The sequence below is a fragment of the Gymnoscopelus braueri genome, assembly GCF_963280865.1.
Source record: "Gymnoscopelus braueri genome assembly, chromosome: 3".
NCBI classification, from domain to species: domain Eukaryota; kingdom Metazoa; phylum Chordata; class Actinopteri; order Myctophiformes; family Myctophidae; genus Gymnoscopelus; species Gymnoscopelus braueri.
The window spans coordinates 17459386-17479401 of record NC_137612.1 but is presented as its reverse complement, the minus strand read 5'-3'; the positions used below and the strand labels follow the sequence as shown (position 1 = coordinate 17479401).

Sequence of the window (20016 nt, the reverse complement as noted above, 5' to 3'; positions counted from 1 at the left end):
AATGTATCATAACGCATTATAAATTATATGTTTATGAAATGGAAAACAATTGTATCCTACTACAATACCCTATCCACAAGTTTCCTAGGGCGTTGTGGGCATCACTTCCTGTCGATTTGATATTGGAATCAGGGATCAAATCGACAGGAAGTGATGCCCACAACAACGCCCTAGGAAACTTGTGGATAGCATGACTTTGTGACCTTTACGTAAAGTGCCATTTTAAGATGGCTATTAGCAATTGTATCATACCATAATAGTGTACAGCTAATCTTTGGCATCGTGTGATCGATGTGAAACTGTGCACACACACTCCCTGGAGGCCTGTTAGCGCCACCAGGAGGCAGTTTTTTGCAAAACCAGTTTTTTTACTTGACATGATAAAATTGTGCCATTTGTGATAATAAAATAAATATAGACATTGGATAATCATTGTGATGTTATGGTATAATTGCTAATAATATTACAAAGTCAGTCAATGTACTTAAGGGTCACAAAGTCATGCTGTATGTCAGGGTATCATAGTATGATACTATTGCCAATAACCATTATAAAATGTTGTCACGTTACTTTAAGGTCTCAAAGTCATAATATAACGTATTATTGATGTTTATAAGACATTCAATTTCATAAAAATATAATTTATAATGGGTTATGATACATTACAGCACTCCTCTATGTGCCTTTATAACTGACTAAGTTATGGTGGTTATGTGCTGTTCCACTGAGCATTATGACCAGCACTTATAAAGCGTTATAAACATTTTAAGTTGTGATTCTAAACATTTATAATAAGTGTTATGCCTTATAAGCGCATTATAATGCATTATAAAAGCGCTAATAATGCGTGCCAGAAGTTTTCTAAATGTATACAAATCTTGAAAATAGCAGATCTACAAGCTCACAACATGTTGCAGCTTGTAGATGGCCATTTTCAAATAGCCAAAGTATAGGGCTGAAGTGTTTAACGTATGTTTTGTGATATTAATCAAAAGTAACTAGCACCTAAAATTGTCAAATAATTGAAGTGGAGTTAAAATACAATATTTGCCTTTGAGATGTGGTGTAGTAGAAGTAAATGTATTGAAAATTGGAAATAAAGTACAAATACCTCAATAAGTACTGTAGTAAATGTACTTAGTTACTTTACCGTCTCTTATATGTCATCATGATTTGTGTGCATGGGGATCTCATCTTAAACAAGCTCAGTGCTTAATGAGTCTTCCAGTTTAGTAGACCCTGTATTGTGAATTTGTACTTCCATGTACTGTTATTCTCATGTCTTACTAAATAAAGTACATCAATCAATCAACTGGTGGATATTCCAGTGTGGAAAACGTGATGGGGGGGGGGGCGGGTACAAATAAAACTGACATTTTAAGGAGCATTTAGAATTTATTATTAAATTCACAAACAGCTGTTAAATAAGGTAAAATGAATTTCAATACCAGCATTAGGAGGATGAGCATGGGTGTGAAAGTAGGTTATGAAAAAGAAACAATTTTTTGGACGTTAGTGTGTTTGGAGACACACGGTTAGAAATAACTAAATTCTTGTGTACAAAATAAACAACTTCCTGGATGCAGGAATCATACAAATTTGCAACACAACCAATGAGGTTTAATTTCTTACTCAATGCCATGGCAAATGCTACAAGTACATTTCTCGTTCAATTATTTCACCGCATATTTGATATACTGTGGTGTGATCCATTTACCACCATCCATTAAGTTCTCCAAACACCGCACATGCTGTCAAACCGGAATTGTTACAATCGAATCATGAGTTTGCTGTTAGAATGGTGTAGGATGTGCTGACAGAGGCAAAGAAGAATCTACCATGAACATGCCCACAAGTCATAGACCTGTTCATGCCAAGCCAGTCATCCATTCTCCCTTCCATCCTGTATGTGTCAAACTGTTCCATAAAGAAATGCCCCAAAATAATCTTATTGCAAATAATCTGCATTCAAAGTTAACCGTTATGCGGCACATATTGAACATTGGGTATTGGGATCAGAGTGGATAAAAGATAACCAAAGCCTTTCAGGGTGAAATACATTGAATAAAGTAAATTAATTGCAGTGGTTATTTTGTATGTCATAAAAAGGAAACCCAGAAACTACTGTAACCAACATAATTAAGGTACAGAGAGCAATTAAGAACAGATTTACTCTAGAGTGGATAGTGCCTCGTTGTATTTAGTATTTTGTTATCAAGCACACAACATTCATGATGTTCTTATGGCAATAGCGCTCATCATCCATGGCAGGTGACTGGAGTGATGACAAGACCTCTGAGCATTTGCAATGCACCATAAAAACTAGGACGATTGTACCAATATAGAAGTACCTACTGTCACACGACATCATGTAAGAGAAAAACAAAGCAATCTCCCCGGAAAGCTGTTGAAGAAAGTGAGAAGTGAAATTGCAAGAGAGAAGCACTTGTAAAAGTACTTGCATAAAGATCACTGCAAAGCACCACAATTAATAGGATACACACACACACACACACAACCATATAATTCAAAATATGTGCACACCCATGACTGATCAAGAGTTTTAAGACAACATGCTGAATGAGTTAAGAGCAAAAAACAAAGCAGCGTTTCTGCTTTAGTATGGATTTTTAAGCAAAGCAAAGAGATATTTAGAGCATAAAGAAAGCTTGTGGTGGCATCACATGATGGCATAGCACAAGTAACTCTTGGCATCAGGGCCAACCTGATTAAAAATGCCCTCATACATTCATTCATCTGAACATACAATATGATCCATGTGAGACATTGGGAGTTAAATGCTACACCCCCATTATTACTGGACAGAAGTGGTTAAATTCTTATGGTGCCAGGCAGAAAAATGAGGTAGCTCAATCATTTGTCATTTTTGTGGGGGGGGGGGGGGGGGGGTTTGTCCATTTAATTGGGGCGATGGTGGCCAAAGAAACTACAGAAATGACAGCACATCCTGACCCGAAATGCCATAGCAACTCAGCCATACCCATCGCTCCCCAACAATCCAAACAAAAGGTTGGCGTTATCATGCAAAAGAACCATCACATACAGATTGTCAAATTCTAGGGGCTTGGGGTCAGAATTCTGATGTTACGTAGTGGATTGCAAGTTAAATGGTACAACATAACACTGTTGGGGCTGAAGGCCAAATCATATAAAGAAATGCTGTATCTGGGATAAAGAAAAGTGGTATTATAACGCTAGCGCCTGCATAGTTTATTCTCTTACCAAACCATCTCTAACAACATGGATACAAAGTCAGATACAAAATGAAAACGATGTATTTTTCAACAACAAAAAAGTTAAAATACAATAAACAAAACAATTTAATCTGTGCAATGTTTTATTCTACAGTTTATCCAGCACTAAAAGCTATTTTTTTCCAACAATATGAAAGAAGAACAAGAACAAAAAAAAAAAGTAAAACTCCCTGGATGAGGTGTTTGAAGCCACTACAGAGTGGATGGGGTTAAGTGAGAGGGTATCTTCCTGTGTCAACTGTGAAACATCTCAGCATGTCCACAAGCTACCCAAGATGTGCTGAGAGGAGTTAAAAAAGCACCAGTCAATTCTAGTCACCAAAGAGAACAGACCCATGTACAGATCAAATGAAAGTACTCTTCAATTCAGAAGAACCATGAAGGATCCCCATATCACCATTGTCTCCCCAAAGGTCAGGCGTGGAGTGGTACCGCCCTTCCCCTTGTTCTTGAGCTTTGGGGTTATAGTCTAACCTGGTGGTATTCCATTTTCAACCCTCAAGTCCACATGAAATCGCAAATCTTTTTTTTTTTACCATCTCAATTTGTTGAATCATAGATTTCTTTTGTATATAGTATTTTGAATAGATCATATAAAAAGGCTCTATTTTAATTTCACCTAAAGCAAAAGAACCAAGTTAATTCCCATGTTTCCTTAATTTTATTTCTACCATGACCATGTGGAGCTTCTGGGGCGGGCAAACAGTCCTTCCCTCTCTTCCTTCGAGGCAAAGAAAAAAAGAAAAAAGCTAAAGTGAGCGGAAAAAGACAGCCGGATATGGTTACGTCCACTCCGGTCTTGATCAAAAGCCTCTAGGCAAACGTACAGAAGAACAACCCAACTTGTCTCTGTGTCCACAATGCAGTCACATAGTACTTCCCCGGCTGGCTGGTAAATAGGAGGGGAGGGGCCGGGGGTGTTACCCTCATCCAATCTAGGCTCAGAGGAGTTGTCACCAGAATAAAGCGTCCATACTCCCAGCAGCCCCCTCCCCAATACATGGGATTCCTGGCTGGACTCAATCTTCCAGTAGGTCCCTGTCCAAGTCCATGAAGGGCTCGTCAATGTAGCTCGCTATGGCACACAGAGAAGTCCTGTCTGAACCCAGAAGAACTGAAACGGTCTCCTTCCAGTAGCTGAAGGGTATGCAGGAGCTCTGAACAACAAAAAAAGGACAGACAAGTTAGGAGTTACACAATGAAGACTCAAACACAAACAAACAAGGTCACGCACATCCCCAAACACTGTTAAGGCAGGTGCTGAACCCAAAATGAATCTAGATCAAAGAGGAAAACAAACGCCTGCACACTGTAGCTCCCTTGAAGTAACTTTTTGTTTGCGGCATCTACAAGTGATGTTTTGAGCAACACAGCTCTTCTACAGTCAGGCAGGTCTAAAGAGCGGTGTTGCTTGAAACGTCATTTTTGTGAATGTCGCAATGAGTCAGTCGGCGCTAGCTTGCCACCATTGGTGTGTGAATGTGGGAAGTGAGGACGCTGGCGTTGACTGTTCGCCGCTTCACCTCCCAATGTATGAATTACTGAACCATTGTAAAGCGCTTTGAGTACTTAGAAAAGTGCCATAAAATGCAATTAATTATTATTATTAAAAGATACAGTGAAGACATGCCTTGGTTTTACATTTTGCAATATGTTTAGGCAACAGAAATATTACAATGAAGACTTGAATGAATATGCAATGAACAGTAGGAGCACCCTCTGAAGTAGAAATGTATTAACAGAAAAAATACATTTTTGAAATTTCTACATCAGAGTGCCCCTACAGCTAGTTTTCCTCAAGTTTTCATTGTAATATCTTTGCTATTTACCAAGTCTTGAGTAGTACAGCACCCCTCCCATTTTAGTGAAAACTACACAAAGACTATTTTTAGGCATTAACCAAAAACAAAAAGGGGGAACCACAGGACACGCTCCAATTCTTAACTCACCAACAAGCACGAAATAGTTACAAGAGTCACAGTGTCATAGTAACAGGAAAAATCACAACATGGCCAGTACCAGAATGAGGACAAGAGCAGTTTTCCCAATTTACATTTAAAACTCTATTAGAGTGCTACAGGGATGACATCTTTTTGTAGGCCAACTTGGAAGTTGAACACACAACTCAGATGAGCAACGTCACACACCAAATGCCAATCAGAACCTCACTAAATGTAGCATTAGTCAATGAGGAACAATAGAGGGATGTTGAGTAATTCAAAACAAACGCTCTTCTATAAACCAACACGGGTCCCATAATGAGTAAATTAGTTGCTTGTCGTTTTCACCAAGGTGCGTTTGGTGTGCACTCGGTGGAAACCCAAATTCTGGAGGATCAAAGTGTACATAGTCATAGGATATGGATGAATACTAAAAGATAGAGAAAATAATAAGTATTGTACAGCACTTTCTGGATGGTTTTTGTGGAGAAAATTACTTAGAAATGATTTGTCTTGAGGATTTAAACCACACAATGGGACATTTTATGCCAATATATGGCGATCCCTGATGTCATCAGAATATGCCCAAATATTGTAATATATTGGAACTAGTAGGGGTCTGCAGCAACAAGGGACTACTACTATACAAGGGGAATTGGGTATTTCATGACTAAATTGGAGTAAAGGGGACAAGAGAAAGTTCAACTTGGTTGGGGATATTGTTACCACTTCACCAATTTTCAACCTGAATCCGACGTCCTTTTATTGACAAGATATGATATAAAACGTCCCAATGAGTTCTGTCTTGCGAGCTCACCATCTAGGTGGTCTAAATAACTCCTCTTTACAGTAGAATGATAGGATTCAGCTAAAACAGTGAAGCTGGCCTTTACTTCAATGATCTTCTCGACTACATTTTCTCTAGGGGGACGGCCACTCACATTCTCCAGACACGTGCTGTCTTTGTCCTTGTTGAGGTAGTGTCGCTGCCAGAAGCGCAGTAGGTTGTGGAAGTTATTGAGCAGGCAGCCAGGGTACTTTTCAGCATACTCCTTCTCTCGCAGGGCGTTGAGGTAAAAGGGCAGCTTGGCCCTCCTCCTGGCCAGCATCAGAATTACAAGGCTCGTGTTCAGACAGCTCACATTCTCCTGTGTGTGAAAAGGTTGCACCAAAACAAAAAATAGCAGAATGAGCAGGTTAATATTTTACATCTCCATTAATATTACATCTAAATGCATTCAAATGGGAATAGTTCCTCATAATGAGAAACCGCTCCAATTCATACATCTAATTTATTTAACTCTTTCTTCATTTTAAACTTGACATTATGTTATGTATGAGTTATTGTGAATGTTAATGCAGGGCAAATACCTGGGTAAGAGTCTGCACATTGATGATGTTGACCAGTCTGAAGAGGAAGGAGAGTCTGTTCTCCACTCTTGCCATGTAGGACAGCAAACAGCACTCTGATAGGACCTCTACCACTGGAACAAATAGCCCAAGGACATAAATAAATGTTTCAATTGAAATAAGAGAACATCAGTTAGCATCTTAATGTAGAAAGTGAAACTGTAATTTCCACTTAGGTTTTACCCTCTACAACAAGTGCAAAACTAGAAAGATGCTGAATCACAGCATAGACGCTATGCAGTATTTTGCTGTTGCATATACAATACAATGCCACCAGGGACCCAGTGCACCCTCATGTGTTGACCTAAAGCACTAGAGTGGTCAACTCAAATTTCCAAAAGCTGATGATTTTCTATATTAGGGCCTAGGGCTGTCACGATTATGACATTTTACTTTATAAAACAAATAATTGCGATTAACGATTTAATTGTGATCCTGTCGTTGAACATTATTGGAACATTATGAATGAAAATTATATTTCTGTTTGGCTTTTAGCCTTCGTAAACAAAAGTTGCACAGGGCAGATATGACAAACAACACATATGTAATTACTTTATACTAAAAATAAACATTAATATGCGACGCGTGTTGCACTTGTAGATCTACTGGTTATTTTTTCATTCATCGTTAAAAGAAAAACCCAGAGTTACTGTGTTTACCTTTGACGTCCTCTGTCTGGCTCTCAAAACGGTCCAAGGAAAGGACAATGCATCTCACCAGCATGTTGGAGTCAACCAGAGAACTATTGATCTGTGTCAGAAATGTCTGAAACTGCAGACAGGGAATAAAACCACATCATGGGTCATATGTGATTTGTTGAAAATCAAGGCTCAACGATTACTAAAACACATTAATTCAGTTGGCCTGGACTTTGCTAAAGAGGGTGTGGGGCTGTACCTTCTCCTCAGTGTTGACATATTTGTTGAATCTCTTGAAGGCGTCAATGTTGAACTTCATGAGCTCTCCGAGCAGGTCAAAGTAGCTCTGAAGGACATCGCGAGATGTACAGCCACTGTCTATGATGCAAAACAGGATGTGCTGCAGTGGAATAGAGGCAGACAGGAATCAGCCACTTTCAAGAAATGCTTTCTATATCTGTAGGAGGCCATAAAGGTTCTGTCATTTAAAGGAAGCCTCCGGCAGTATGATTACCTCTAGCAGTCCCCTCTTCAGGAGGAACATCTGGTCTGCGTAAGAGGTGGCTCCTCTGAGAAAGCTCTCCACAGCCCTTGCCTGCCAGAACCTGCAATACGGATCAGATATAAAAGACCGTGTCAAGCTAGAGGAAGTTGTCAAAACCATTTTAAAAATAGCTGGTGCCCCTTCAAATTGTTTTTCCAAAGATGGAAAGATGGAGATACAGAAGGCATTGGTACATTTCATATTAGATTCAATTTGAAAGTCTTCCTCGGTTATTGTCATTCCCCTCCATGTCCTAGAGCTTAGACCCCGCCTACAATGCACACCTGAAGGAGGAGTCAGGCGGCTCTCTCTTCATGACGGTAAGAAGGCGCGTGAGGAGGCCTTTCTTGCCGTCACACACCAGGCTCCTGTCCGTGTTGACAAGGGCCTCGACCTCAGGGATGTTGGCCTTCAAGGAGATGGCACTCAGTTCGTTTAGCTCCTGGCTATTCAACAGCAGGTACTTGTTCCTGGAAAGAGGAGGCATGGTCTGAATACCACAGACAAAGCTAGAACAAAAAAGGTCAATACCACAGAGACTCGTTTTCAGCTCACTTACTCGTGGTGATCGCTGAAACTCTGCAGTAGCCGTAGAAACTGGATCTTGAATGATATTTCCTGTAATTGGTACAGAGTAAGGATTAGACACCAGATTTGGGGGGGGGAGACACATGGACATATCATAATCAAAGCTCAAAAGCAGTTTTAAAGGAGAAAGTTATAAGAAAGAAGTGCGTACCGGACTGCAGTCACAATTCTCGTTCTGGCCGTGCACCACATGATTGGAGGCGGTATACTTCCTCCAGATTAGCTTGTCAAACAAGTTATTGAGCCCTGGGATGAGACGGAACTCAGCCAGCATCTTATGGACCTGTGGAAAGAAACAGGAAAAGGCTAAATAACGAGAGCTTTATTCTACTAGCTGCCCACACCTCAGAATTAAAAATATCTCCAACAGATTACCTGGTTTCTCTGCCGGCCCATCAGAAGGACACAGAGCACATAGAGCACCTCCACCTTGTACATGATCTCATGGACAATCTTCATAGACTGGGGGAGGCGGTGTCTGAGAGGGCTGGTGGCCAGGGAGCTCTCATCTGATGACTCTGCAGGGATGAGGGGGAAAAAAGGTCGATTTTAATCAGACTGCCAGGATCTGACTGATTGGTTTGGTATTGAGAATGTTGCCAGTGCAGTACAATCTAGTCTACAAAAGAATCGTTCAGTGCAATCGTTTTAAGCTAAAGGGGACATATACTGCATCTCTTGGCTACATCCACTTCCTGCATCAGTGGTTGTGAATCAAAAATAATTCCAAACTAGAACGGAGTGCCCTGCTGAGGGCATGCCTCTGCCAAGCTGGGTTGCAAATTAATCACACAGGAAAAGCTGAAAATCTATGCATGTAAAAAGAAATCGAAGAATATTGGCAAATCTCTTTGTTACACCAGTATTGGTCTTGTGAAGCACTTTTGTTGTAATTGATGAAGCATATAAAAGACCATTTGGCCAAAAGACACGTCGACTGTCATCACACCAAGACATGCCAATCTTGTGTAACTTTGCCCCTGAACCATTGTGATTTGTGTGGCTTCATTCACAAACTGCAAACATAGTAACTATCAATAGTTGAAGATTCAACAGTGAAGCCTGGGTTAAAACAAAACCTATCCTCTAACAGCAGAGATAACCAAGTATGTTAGGCGTGCCGGTTCACCTGTGCTACTTTGTTCAGCTTCCTCTGTGGCCATCTGCATGAGTGCATCCAAGACGAGAGCATTATCTAGCCATGTGTACCAGTCCTCCAGCTCCTGTAGGAAGTTAGATGCCCCGGTAGCCTCAGACACTTTCCTGGTGGCCAGTTTACACAGACGTTCAATGAATCCCGGGATGTTCAACAGGGTTACTGATGGGAAAAAGGAAGAGATCATTGATTCATCATTGCGGGATCGAATGTTTTCTATGATCCATGTCTATACAAAGAATTACATTCTGAACTCTTAAAAAACGTTAACGCTGTAAAAAGTGAGGGTGTAGCGAGAGCACAACCTACCCTGGTTGACTTCTGCCCGCGAAGGGCTAGCGTTGCGTTTCTGCTGGGCGTTCTTAGCCAACAGGGTGTGTTTGTCATCATTGCCTATGTCAGGCTCTGAGATAGTGACGGACAGGATGCGACAGAAGTTTGCCAGCTGCTGCTGGTCGAAGCTCTGTACCAGGCCGGAAAGGTTGGGGATGCCCTCTAGCTGGATCATCTCCTTAAGACACCAACACATGGATAATTGACATCATAACCACCGTTCTCAAAACCACAATGAAAATTGAGGCAAGCAAACCAGCCACCAACTCAATTTATTATGTGGTTTTCATGTTTCGGTAGATCAATTAAAGAAGTTCTAGCGTTACAATATTACGCATGTATATGACCAACAGAACAAATAAATAGGGCTGCACATAATAGTCACTCGAGAATGTCAATTTGTGAATTTGGATATTCGTCTGCTTGACATGCCAATTTTTATGAACATGCCAACTAAGACATGTTCTTATCCCTGCACTTGTGGTGTACAATTGCAGAGGAACAAACACAAATATAAACAGACAGATCTCCACCACGGTGTCAGTTCGACTATAAGCTTCTGGCACCACATTCCATTTTGGCCAATATAATACTTCATGATGAATGTGACCCGAATGTGTGCGGTTTTGTGAGAGAACACACCCATGTGACAAATACCTGGCATAACTACAGCGATTGGTTCAGTATTGCGAATGTCAATACCTCGCCTTTTTGGGCAATTTGTACGAAATGTTCATCAGTTCGACCATGTTTTGAGCAAATCCTCTCATATGAGATGATATCCTGATAATAGACAGACGGGGGGCTAAGAGGGTGTCCACAGAAAGAGTTCTTTGAGCGATGGAGCGCTTTGGATATCATGTCCAGAGCGCTACACATGCACCGAGCAAGGCGCCTCTGATCAATGATTGTGGCATGTGTCTCTCCAACCCTGTGTCTCCCCTCATAGGAAAGCAGGGTTTTTCGATCAATTCAGATCATCAGGACATATACCGTATACCTGTATATCCTGAGGAAGATCTGAATTGATCGAAATGTTGACGCAATAAAATACAGCAGAGCTTTTTCAGCATTACTAGTGTGCAGACTATTTTCTAAAGTGACATTTATGCCCACTGTCAGTCTCCAAAATGTTGCCTAGTCCTGACATTGAATATTAGATCTTCAACCAATAAAAGTGGAAAAACTGTTAGCAATTCCATATTGAAGAGGAAACTGCTGCATGGGCCCTTAAGCTTCAATTTCAATATGCCATGATTAATTTAGTCAGTTAAAGCATTAGATATAATCAAGCTTTGGCTGACCTTTTTAACTCCCAGAATGTCTTCAATTAAGGTAGCAGTCTGTAGGAAGGTCTTCTTGTTTGTCATCAGGGTGAAGAGAAAGAGAACAAAGTCATCTCTTGCAGCCAGGCTCTTTGTGACACCTTCCGTCTGAAAATTAGAAAATGGAAAGTAAATTTGCACATTAATTAAATAATCATCAGGAAGAGATAGTTATTCTCTTTGTAAAAGGAAGTTCAACACAGGAAAGAAAAAACATAACGCTATCAACCTTTTTCTTAAGAAAGACTCCTGGATATGATTAAAATGGAAGCAACACACGTCATATGTTAAAAGTATGTAATATGTATATACTTACACATAAACAGCAGTTGTAGAGAACAGTAAGGCAGTCTTTGACCAAGTCATCATTCACTAGTAGGGAAAAAAATAGGCATCAAACTTCATTATTAGGAGTTTAACAATACAAGCATTTGTATTGAGCTGTTCAATACATGTCCACGGTTCAGAGCACATTTTGAACTGAATTAGTTCATGGTATTGCACAACTATAAATAATGCCTTATTAAATGAGAGCATAAAACATTGTATAATTGTTTAATGTTCTGGTTTCCAAATTTGCTAACTATTGACATGGCAGTGTTAAATATGTTTTGGGCCTCTTTATTCAAATAGCTATTTTGTAATTAGCAATGTCTTTCTACTTGCATTTTTTTGAACTGATAATGAATTGTATTTTGTTTAGTGTTTCTATTCAAATGGCAATACATTTCTCAAACGCCATTTAATGTGATTTGGTCATGCAATGCATTTTGCAATGCAACACTAAAATGGTCAATGCAATCCTCAATTCAGTTTGAATTGTTTTGCTGAAAAATGTTAGTAAAAATGTTATCAATTCTCTTTATTCAAATGCAATAAGCAAATCAGTGGACCCAGTTTATTACATTTACAAATTGTCCTCCCATTAAGGAAGTCACCTCGTTAATTCCTTGTCCAACTAACATAACTTGTTGCAGCTCTCACTGCCTTAGCAGTCTATCTAGATAATGATTTGTTTTTGATAGGGTTCAAAGTACGCTTTCTCTGAGGGTGGAAGACTGCCTTTCCCAGGCTCCGACACCACAGGTGTTCAAATTCAACTGATAATTGTGTTAAAGGCTCTGTCAGTGGCACATGAGACCCATCACTGAGATACCCACCGAGGCGGCTATCAGGAGGTACCTTCGTCACGGTTTAAAAATGAGAGAAATTGCGACCCTGTATGGAGGTTGTCAAAATATACTCCTCCATAAAATGCTGCAAAATGGGCTGTTAGAATTAGCATTATTCTACCCTTTGTAATGTGTGCTTTTTCATGTTCGTGAAATTGTACTTATGCATGGGATTGTTTGCTAAGGCAGAGAGAGCTGCAACAACTTACTCCGTCACCATCATGTTGATTGAACAAGGAATTGATGAAGTGACGTCCTTTGATGAGAGGAAGAGACCAATAAACCATGGCAGTATGAAATGCAATAAGTTACATTTGCAGTCAAATTTTTATAAAAGACCTCAATTCACTTTTCAAAGCAAATTGAGGATTCCTTTGCCACTTTGCACATTGCATTTCCAAATTGTAAACTGAATTGCCAGTTCCAAAATTGGAAACACATATGACACCTTCATATGTTTCTGGTTCAAATCTGCCAACGACCCAATCAAACAAATACCACTTTCTGGAAACCCAGGACTAAATTTACGCGCAGAGTCTATTGGCCGTGCGAGAGGGAGGACAATCTCTGTCGCTGCACCAGCGACTCCTATGGGCTGGGGTAGTAGTGGTAACCGTCAGCAGGGGATATTGAATGGTGAGGAGTAATGCGTTTCGCCACACATGCTATATCCTCCTGGTGGGCCATTAAGTGACAAAATTACCTCAGTTTCATTTGATATGTACCCCAATGTGTCAGCCAGAAAAACAAGACTAAAACACAGACTTGTACAAACAATGTCTTCTCGCCTACTCTGTGCAGCTGATAAAAAGGAAATTAGTGAAGTAGTAGTAGTTTGCTGTGGACACAACCTACTGCTGATTGTTTTATTTATTTTTCTAGCCATGTCAAAAACACACCAAACTATAAGACCATCACATCCTATCGAACTAAACCATGAGTTATGTGAAATAAATGTTGAATCTGGACCATATTCCCCAATAGACAACAAAGGGTAGGTAATGTCACATCTACTTACTTTTGGGTTTCTTCTTCTGCATAGTTAGTGTGGGTCTCATCAAGATCTCCACAAGCAGCTTCAAAGAAGGGGAAAATATATGTACAGTGAACAAATACTCTGATTTCTTTTTTTTTGTTTGCATTATAACCTCTATAAACACAAAAGAGTGGACTTATCTGGAGTAAGAAAAGGCCCTTTTGCATACAGTACAGTAGAACTTACATCTACTCCGCCAAAGAGGACAAAGGTGTATGTGTGGGGGAAGGTGGATTCCTGAGCCGTCTTCCTGTCCTCGGTAACAAAAGACATGGCCTCCATGGAGAGTTGGGATGATAATACCTGATAAAAAATAACAGTTAAGTCAGGTTAAATTTATTTGCATAGCCCTTGTTCACCGTTGCCATATAAAAAGGGCTTTACAGACGTACAATTGACAAAGGAATCGGACAAGCTCAATAGAAAAAACCTTTCACAGGTTATTTATGTCACTCTGGCTCTTTCACTTAAAAGGGGTAGTTCACCCAAGAAAGGACTTTATTTATACTGTTTACCTACCCGGTGGTGTCTTTGACTCATGGAGAGTTCAAGTTTGTAAAACGGTGAATCCAGAATCCAGTAATGGAAGAAAAAACTTGACGAATGGAATTAAATCAGACACCCGAATTAACAACAGCAAAACGATATTAAAAAATCTGTCCTTAAAAGTCCAAAACGCTGTTCTCTTCACGTTCAATTTTCTTCTTCTATGGTTATAGAACGAGGAAATAAATGTTTTAAAACACCCGGAGGGTAAACCGGCTCATGCACGAAAGACGCACGTGCCTGGGCACTCGCGTGCATGTGAATAAGCTCCCGTTGAACCCTACGGGCACGCCTGTGCAGGTTCTTCGCTCATACATGTCACGTGTCACGGTTTGAACCGGAAGCGTTTTAAAAGTTTATTTTATTTATTTCGGTGACTTCTTTCAACAGGCTTCGGTAGAAGAGAATTTAAATTATATATGAGCGGTGTTTTGGATTTTATGGACGGATTTTTGTATATAGTTTGGCTGTTAATTCAGGTCACTGATTAATTCCAATCATCAAGTTCTCTTCATTTTTGGATTCTGGATTCACCGTTAACGAATGTTTAACTAAAACTCTCTGTGAGTCAAAGACACCACCGGTTAGGTAAACAATAAAAATAGTCATTTCTTGGGTTAACTACCCTTTACCACCAAATGGCAAATATTTAGTGGTGAGAGAGCTAAACCCACAAGTTTCATCTATAGACTGTTATTCCAACTATCCCCTAAGGCAGCGCCATTACGCCTGTTTCTGTGTGAGGTAAGCTAGTTACTTCCTGGTTAACTTTCGGGGCGTCACATACTGCAGTAAACAGCTAAGCTAACGTCATCTGCCAATGGATACAGAATACTACGGAGCTATCTTTTATATTTAACATTACTCATGGTATCATCAAAAACAGACCTACTGTAATGCACTTTATGTTGGCATTAGCCAAGCCTACCTGTCACGCCTACAGTAAAGTGCCAGTCACACTGGGCATTATAACTATATCGTTCACAATTGTGTTTTTTTGTGTGAACCCACTTGACTTGGAACGACTTTTTAAACTATATTTTTATAGTTATAGTTATAGTGCTCACTGTGTGAATGGCCCTTTAGTCCAAAACACTGCCGCTCGCCTCTTAAAAAAGGGGCATGCAAGCATGATCACATCTCCCCGATTCTTGCTCCCTCCACTGGCTCCCTGTTCGTAACAGGATTCAGTTGAAGATTTTAAAGTTTGTTTTAAGTCTTTAAATGGGTTGGCACCAATGTACATATCAGAGCTTCTACCTCCCAATAACCCTACAAGGGTCTTGAGGTCTACTGACCAGACATCTTTTCTGGTCCTACAAACAAGGCTGTAGCACCCAAACTGTGGAATGATCTTCCACCCCATGTTAGAGCGTCTCAAACCTTGCCTGTGTTTAAATCACGTTTGAGAACGCACTTGTACTCCTTGGCTTTCGATGATTCAGACTGAGAGTTGCAGTTTCCATTAGGCAATATGTCTGTGTTGCACCCTCTCCTCTATGTGTTTTCCCCTGTTTGTGTATTGTTTTACTCTTAGTATTTTTAGTATACATTTGATACAGCACTTTGGTTCAACAGTGTTGTTTTAAATGTGCTCTATCAATAAAGTGGATTGGAAAAATAGTTGAATAAAACACTACTTTAACCACTTTAACCTGAAGAGCGGTTTGAATATGAGAACGAGAGATAAACGCAGCGAAGGAACGTCTGTGACACTGGTGGAAGGTATGCTTAGCTTGCTGGCTAGTTAGCTTATTATACAATCTAGTTGAGAATAAGTATTTAATGTCTAATCATCCATGGTATTTCTTTCCAAGGCCTGTTTGTTCTGTGGGTTCTACTTTCTAACTTCCTGGTTTAATGTTAATTGCCTACCTATATAATTTTTTTGGGCACAGGCTTACAAAATGCAGACAACAAGCAATCCACCAGGCTACTAGTGCTGTATGCTTTCTGTCAGTCTCATGATGACAACTTTGATCTAAGCTAACACACCTTATCATTCTTGTTTAATATATGGACCATTGAATAATTATTAATGTTGAAAATCCACTTTACATTTGTCATTACATGGATGAATGATTATGGTTTGGTTGAAATTGCTGGCCACGAGCCCGGCTGGCAAATGCCAAAAATATTAGGCTACTGTAACATCGTTGAACATATTATTTACATTCAGTGCCTTTTTTAATCTCCTTCAGACATGTTACTGTGAACCAAAGCTTTGAGGTTTTGTCAGGAAGCAGAAATGTATTCTACATTGGCTAACACCATGCAATGTTATTTCAACAAACTATTTTCACACACTTCTTTGAGAACTGAGACTACTAGAATAATAGCGGTGTTTAAATGACCCAACTTGAGTTTTGATTACAACCAATGTTATCAAAATCACTTTATATTTTTGGAGTGAACAGATTAGGAATGAAACCAATAAGAACACGAAATATGAGTATTTGATATGGTGCAATAGAATAGATTTCATTGCTTTGATTAAGGTTGATTGATTTGACATTTTAGTCACTGAACACAGTACACATGAATATAATTGGTATGTGTAATAATACATGATTATATCGCTGATAATGATAAGTCAACAATTTTCAGGAGCATGTGGGCAGAATAGAAGGTGGCGCAGACAACCATGGTTCAGCTACACAACTGCAAGCCTGCGGATGTCACCTGCCACGGTATCAACATCTCAACATATTTACTTCCAATAACTTTGGTCAAATTGGCCACGCCCCCGTTGCCACCCAAGTCCAGTCACCTCAGGCCCGCGAAAAACAAAAAGGTAGACAAACAGACGACAGGAGACAAAAGAACCGCCAAAGTCACCAAAACCTAACGCATACATTGATTTTATTTTAGATGTTTATACAATAATGAAGTAAAAAGCTCTTATTAAATTGTGTTATTTAGCAGTGTTATACCTGAAGCTGTTTCACTCATGATACAATTTCTCTTTCAAAAGAGATATAGCCAGTAAGGAAATCCCATCAGAAATCCCATCAGAACAAATACCATATAGAAACTTTTTTTGTTGACACAAACCTTTGATTACAACCCCAGTGATTCTAAAAAAAACTAAATAATTCAGATTTGCCATATGCTAAGCTGATTAACCATTACAATGATTTAAATTCTGATCTACATCACAGCATAATGTTGCACACTCTGAAATGGTGCTGTAAACAAAGAGACAAGACAAATGTAATCATTTGGAGTGAAGCAGCTTCATCATGGTATAACACTACAAAGTAACTCAATATAATATAAGAGCTTCTTACCTCATTGTCTCACTTAATTTCAGTAGTCTGTTCTGGTGACTTCAGTGCAGTACAGTATGTAGTTTGTCATCTATTTTGGCAGGCCTTGCGGACATAGCTGTAGATCAGTATCAATATCTATCTTCATTTAATAGGAGCATCTTTACCTCATTGTCTAAATCGCAAAAAAGGTTTGGTATCCATTGTCGTTCCAAGCGAGCCGAGGGAGTACCAAAAGGTGACATGAAAATGAAAATACTGCAGATTGCTGAATAGTCCGACAGTATCGTCACTAGCATTATTGCCTGACAACTCGAGTCAGTACCATGTGGTGTACATTTAGTTTTCGTGGTACAGTGTGGTTAACTTACCTTAAGTAAACTATGGGTGTGCGAGAGGTCACTATTGGGATGGCTGCTCTCATAGAGCTTCTGCAGCAGAGATGGGATGCCATGCCACTTTGCCCGCTTATCTCGCTCCTGGAGCAGGCTTTCTGGAAGCTACAATACATAGGCAGAGGGAAATGTCTGAACATTGCATAGTTAAGACATTTTGAGTTTTGTGTTTTACGTGAATTTAAGCATACACTTTTTTTCTAGTCAAATGCCTGGAGTAAATTTTGTCATAGCAGCAGACAGCAAAGCACAGAAAGCCATGGTCAAGTCTTAGACCCATTATTTCAATGTACTGCATTAAAAAGTAAACAATTGTAGAAGCTTCTAAACAACAGTGCCAACATAATTGTTAAGCATCAAGTTGCAGTAGCTGTAAAATGAAACATGTATAAGCCAAGAACCATTAATATGGATATAATACAATGCGTGTGATAAATATTGAAGCCATACAAAAAACGTGACCGTCTTGGGTCCAGGAATGTTGCCTTGGCTATGGCAAAAAAACAATGTGATCAGGCAACGCAAAACGCAGCATAAAGAGCAGGGAGGAGGGCTGTAAACATCTAAACGACTGAATATTTGCGAATATAAATTAACTTAAATGTAGGAAAAACTTTACACACGCATGTCAACGTTAATTTATGCACGCAGCTGTTTGTGGGGTATCATCCATTTATAGCAGAAACGGTTATTGTGACTTGCGTGCGGTTACGTAATCACCCGAGTTGCTCACGTCACACGTCCCTTTCGACAACTGTCTGACTGTCACTCACACGAAAATGACATGTTTTAAACTGAAAATACTGTCGACGTGATTCGCGTTTGACCCCAGAGAATAACATACATCATTTCTGTCGTTCCATATATAAATAAAACATTAGCTAGCTACACATAGCGTTATGTGGCTTGTCAAATACTCTTAAAAACATTCCCAAATTGGTCACAAACTCATTTATTGAAAGAATTGCACGTGTCTTCGTGCAGTGAATATCCAAAAACAATTTATTGACAGTAAATGTACATTTAAAAAAACACTCAAATCAAGCAATGACGTTTATTACAGTAACGCCTGCTAAAGTCAACTTAGCTTGCGATGCTAGGCTAGCGCAGAGCTAACAACAAAGGAAACACTTTTAAGAGCCGAGCTGACCCAACTATACCATCGATGTGTACTCGTTTTATTAGACAACGTTAAGCTGCTAACGCACAGACAGGGTGATAATGATTTAAAGTTGCATTTGTGTTGTTTTAAAGTCCCCCACTGTTGAAACAAGAGGGCGACTTCGTTCATCTTCACACTCCAGGCTTCATTTATATATACTGCGTCGTACGAGCCTTTTCCTCTCGAAATAAATGACGTAGTTTTAAGTGGAAAACGTCGCTTTAATCACACGTTAAAGGCTCTTTTGAGGTTAATTGTAGCCTATTAAATGAAGCCTTTTACAGCAGTGCTTCTCAAAGTGGGGTCCAATGGGGTTCCAAATGGACCCTTGCAGGTCTGTAACTCTGAGAGTGTACAAATGGAACGGGTCCATTTGGTTCCATGTACACTCTCAGAGTTATGGGGGGGGTCCTTGAAATTAAAAGGTTTGAGAACCACTGCTTCACAGGGCAAAATAGAACAGAAAAGGACGACGTGTTTGGTTGGTTTCTAGGCACTTAGGCAGGGTTCCAAACACCCTCGTCCCTCTGCTGTTGAAAGATGGAGCTCTAGAACTCTAACCCGTACGTCACACAAATACATGTCTCACCTGTGTCCCTCGACTGAAACCCTGGCCGCTAATCTGACTGCTGGTGATTCTGGTGACAATGCTGCTGCTGTTGCAGGTCCTCGGTTTTCGTCCAGTCCAGGGCAGGGACTCGTCGGGGGACTCGGACCCCAGAAGCGTCGCCATTATTTCTGCTCTTCTTCCTGTTGAACTGAACTAAGTCGGGGCAGGAAGTACGCGAGGGCTTTGATAATCTCGCGTTACGTACGCAGCCAGACAGACCCCTCGACCTATCCGCCTGACGAGATGAGGCAATGGGGGAGAAGGGGGAATGATTCGATAAGGAGGTATTTTTTTATGTTTTTTTAAATCTATTTTTATTCTCAAATATTGTATTGACTAGTACTACATGTTATTCATTGGTTTCATTTTTTAGGGCCTGATTCATTACAAACATCGAGGCAGCTTGGACAAGCGCCACCTACTGGTTGAATTTGACAGTGATAGGTGGGCACTATAGGGAGATCTGGGCACCTCGATGTAAAATTGGCTATTTTGTCCAAAATGTTATATTTATATATATATTTAAATAAAAATATATATATTTGAAAAAAAATTCTTAAGTAATGTAAAGTATACATGATGTGAACATGCACATGTACATCATTATCAGCCTTAAA

General features: G+C 39.8%; 1 protein-coding gene across 1 annotated transcript; it reads right to left on the bottom strand.

Moving 5' to 3' along the window:
- Positions 1-3340: 3340 nt before the first annotated feature.
- trpc4apa (transient receptor potential cation channel, subfamily C, member 4 associated protein a) lies at positions 3341-19536 on the bottom strand. The gene is made up of 18 exons (XM_080421095.1): positions 19379-19536; positions 17604-17732; positions 13604-13720; positions 13400-13457; positions 11526-11581; positions 11189-11317; positions 9861-10062; positions 9525-9713; positions 8771-8913; positions 8547-8678; positions 8367-8425; positions 8092-8277; positions 7778-7868; positions 7523-7663; positions 7285-7396; positions 6587-6699; positions 6157-6363; positions 3341-4432 (listed from the first exon to the last, which is right to left on the bottom strand). The coding sequence occupies exons 1-18, from the start codon at positions 19520-19522 to the stop codon at positions 4295-4297; spliced, it is 2346 nt and encodes a 781-aa protein (XP_080277221.1). The 5' UTR covers positions 19523-19536; the 3' UTR covers positions 3341-4294.
- Between the last annotated feature and the right edge of the window lie 480 nt (positions 19537-20016).

Bases quoted from the DNA above. Each gene is read 5' to 3' on its own strand.
- trpc4apa (XM_080421095.1), bottom strand. From the start codon at position 19,522: ATGGCGACGCTTCTGGGGTCCGAGTCCCCCGACGAGTCCCTGCCCTGG. The intron at 9,714-9,860 runs GTAGGTTGTGCT...TTTTCCCATCAG, and splicing joins GCGGGCAGAAGTCAACCAGG to TAACCCTGTTGAACATCCCG. The intron at 8,679-8,770 runs GTAATCTGTTGG...TTCTTTCCACAG, and splicing joins TGGGCCGGCAGAGAAACCAG to GTCCATAAGATGCTGGCTGA.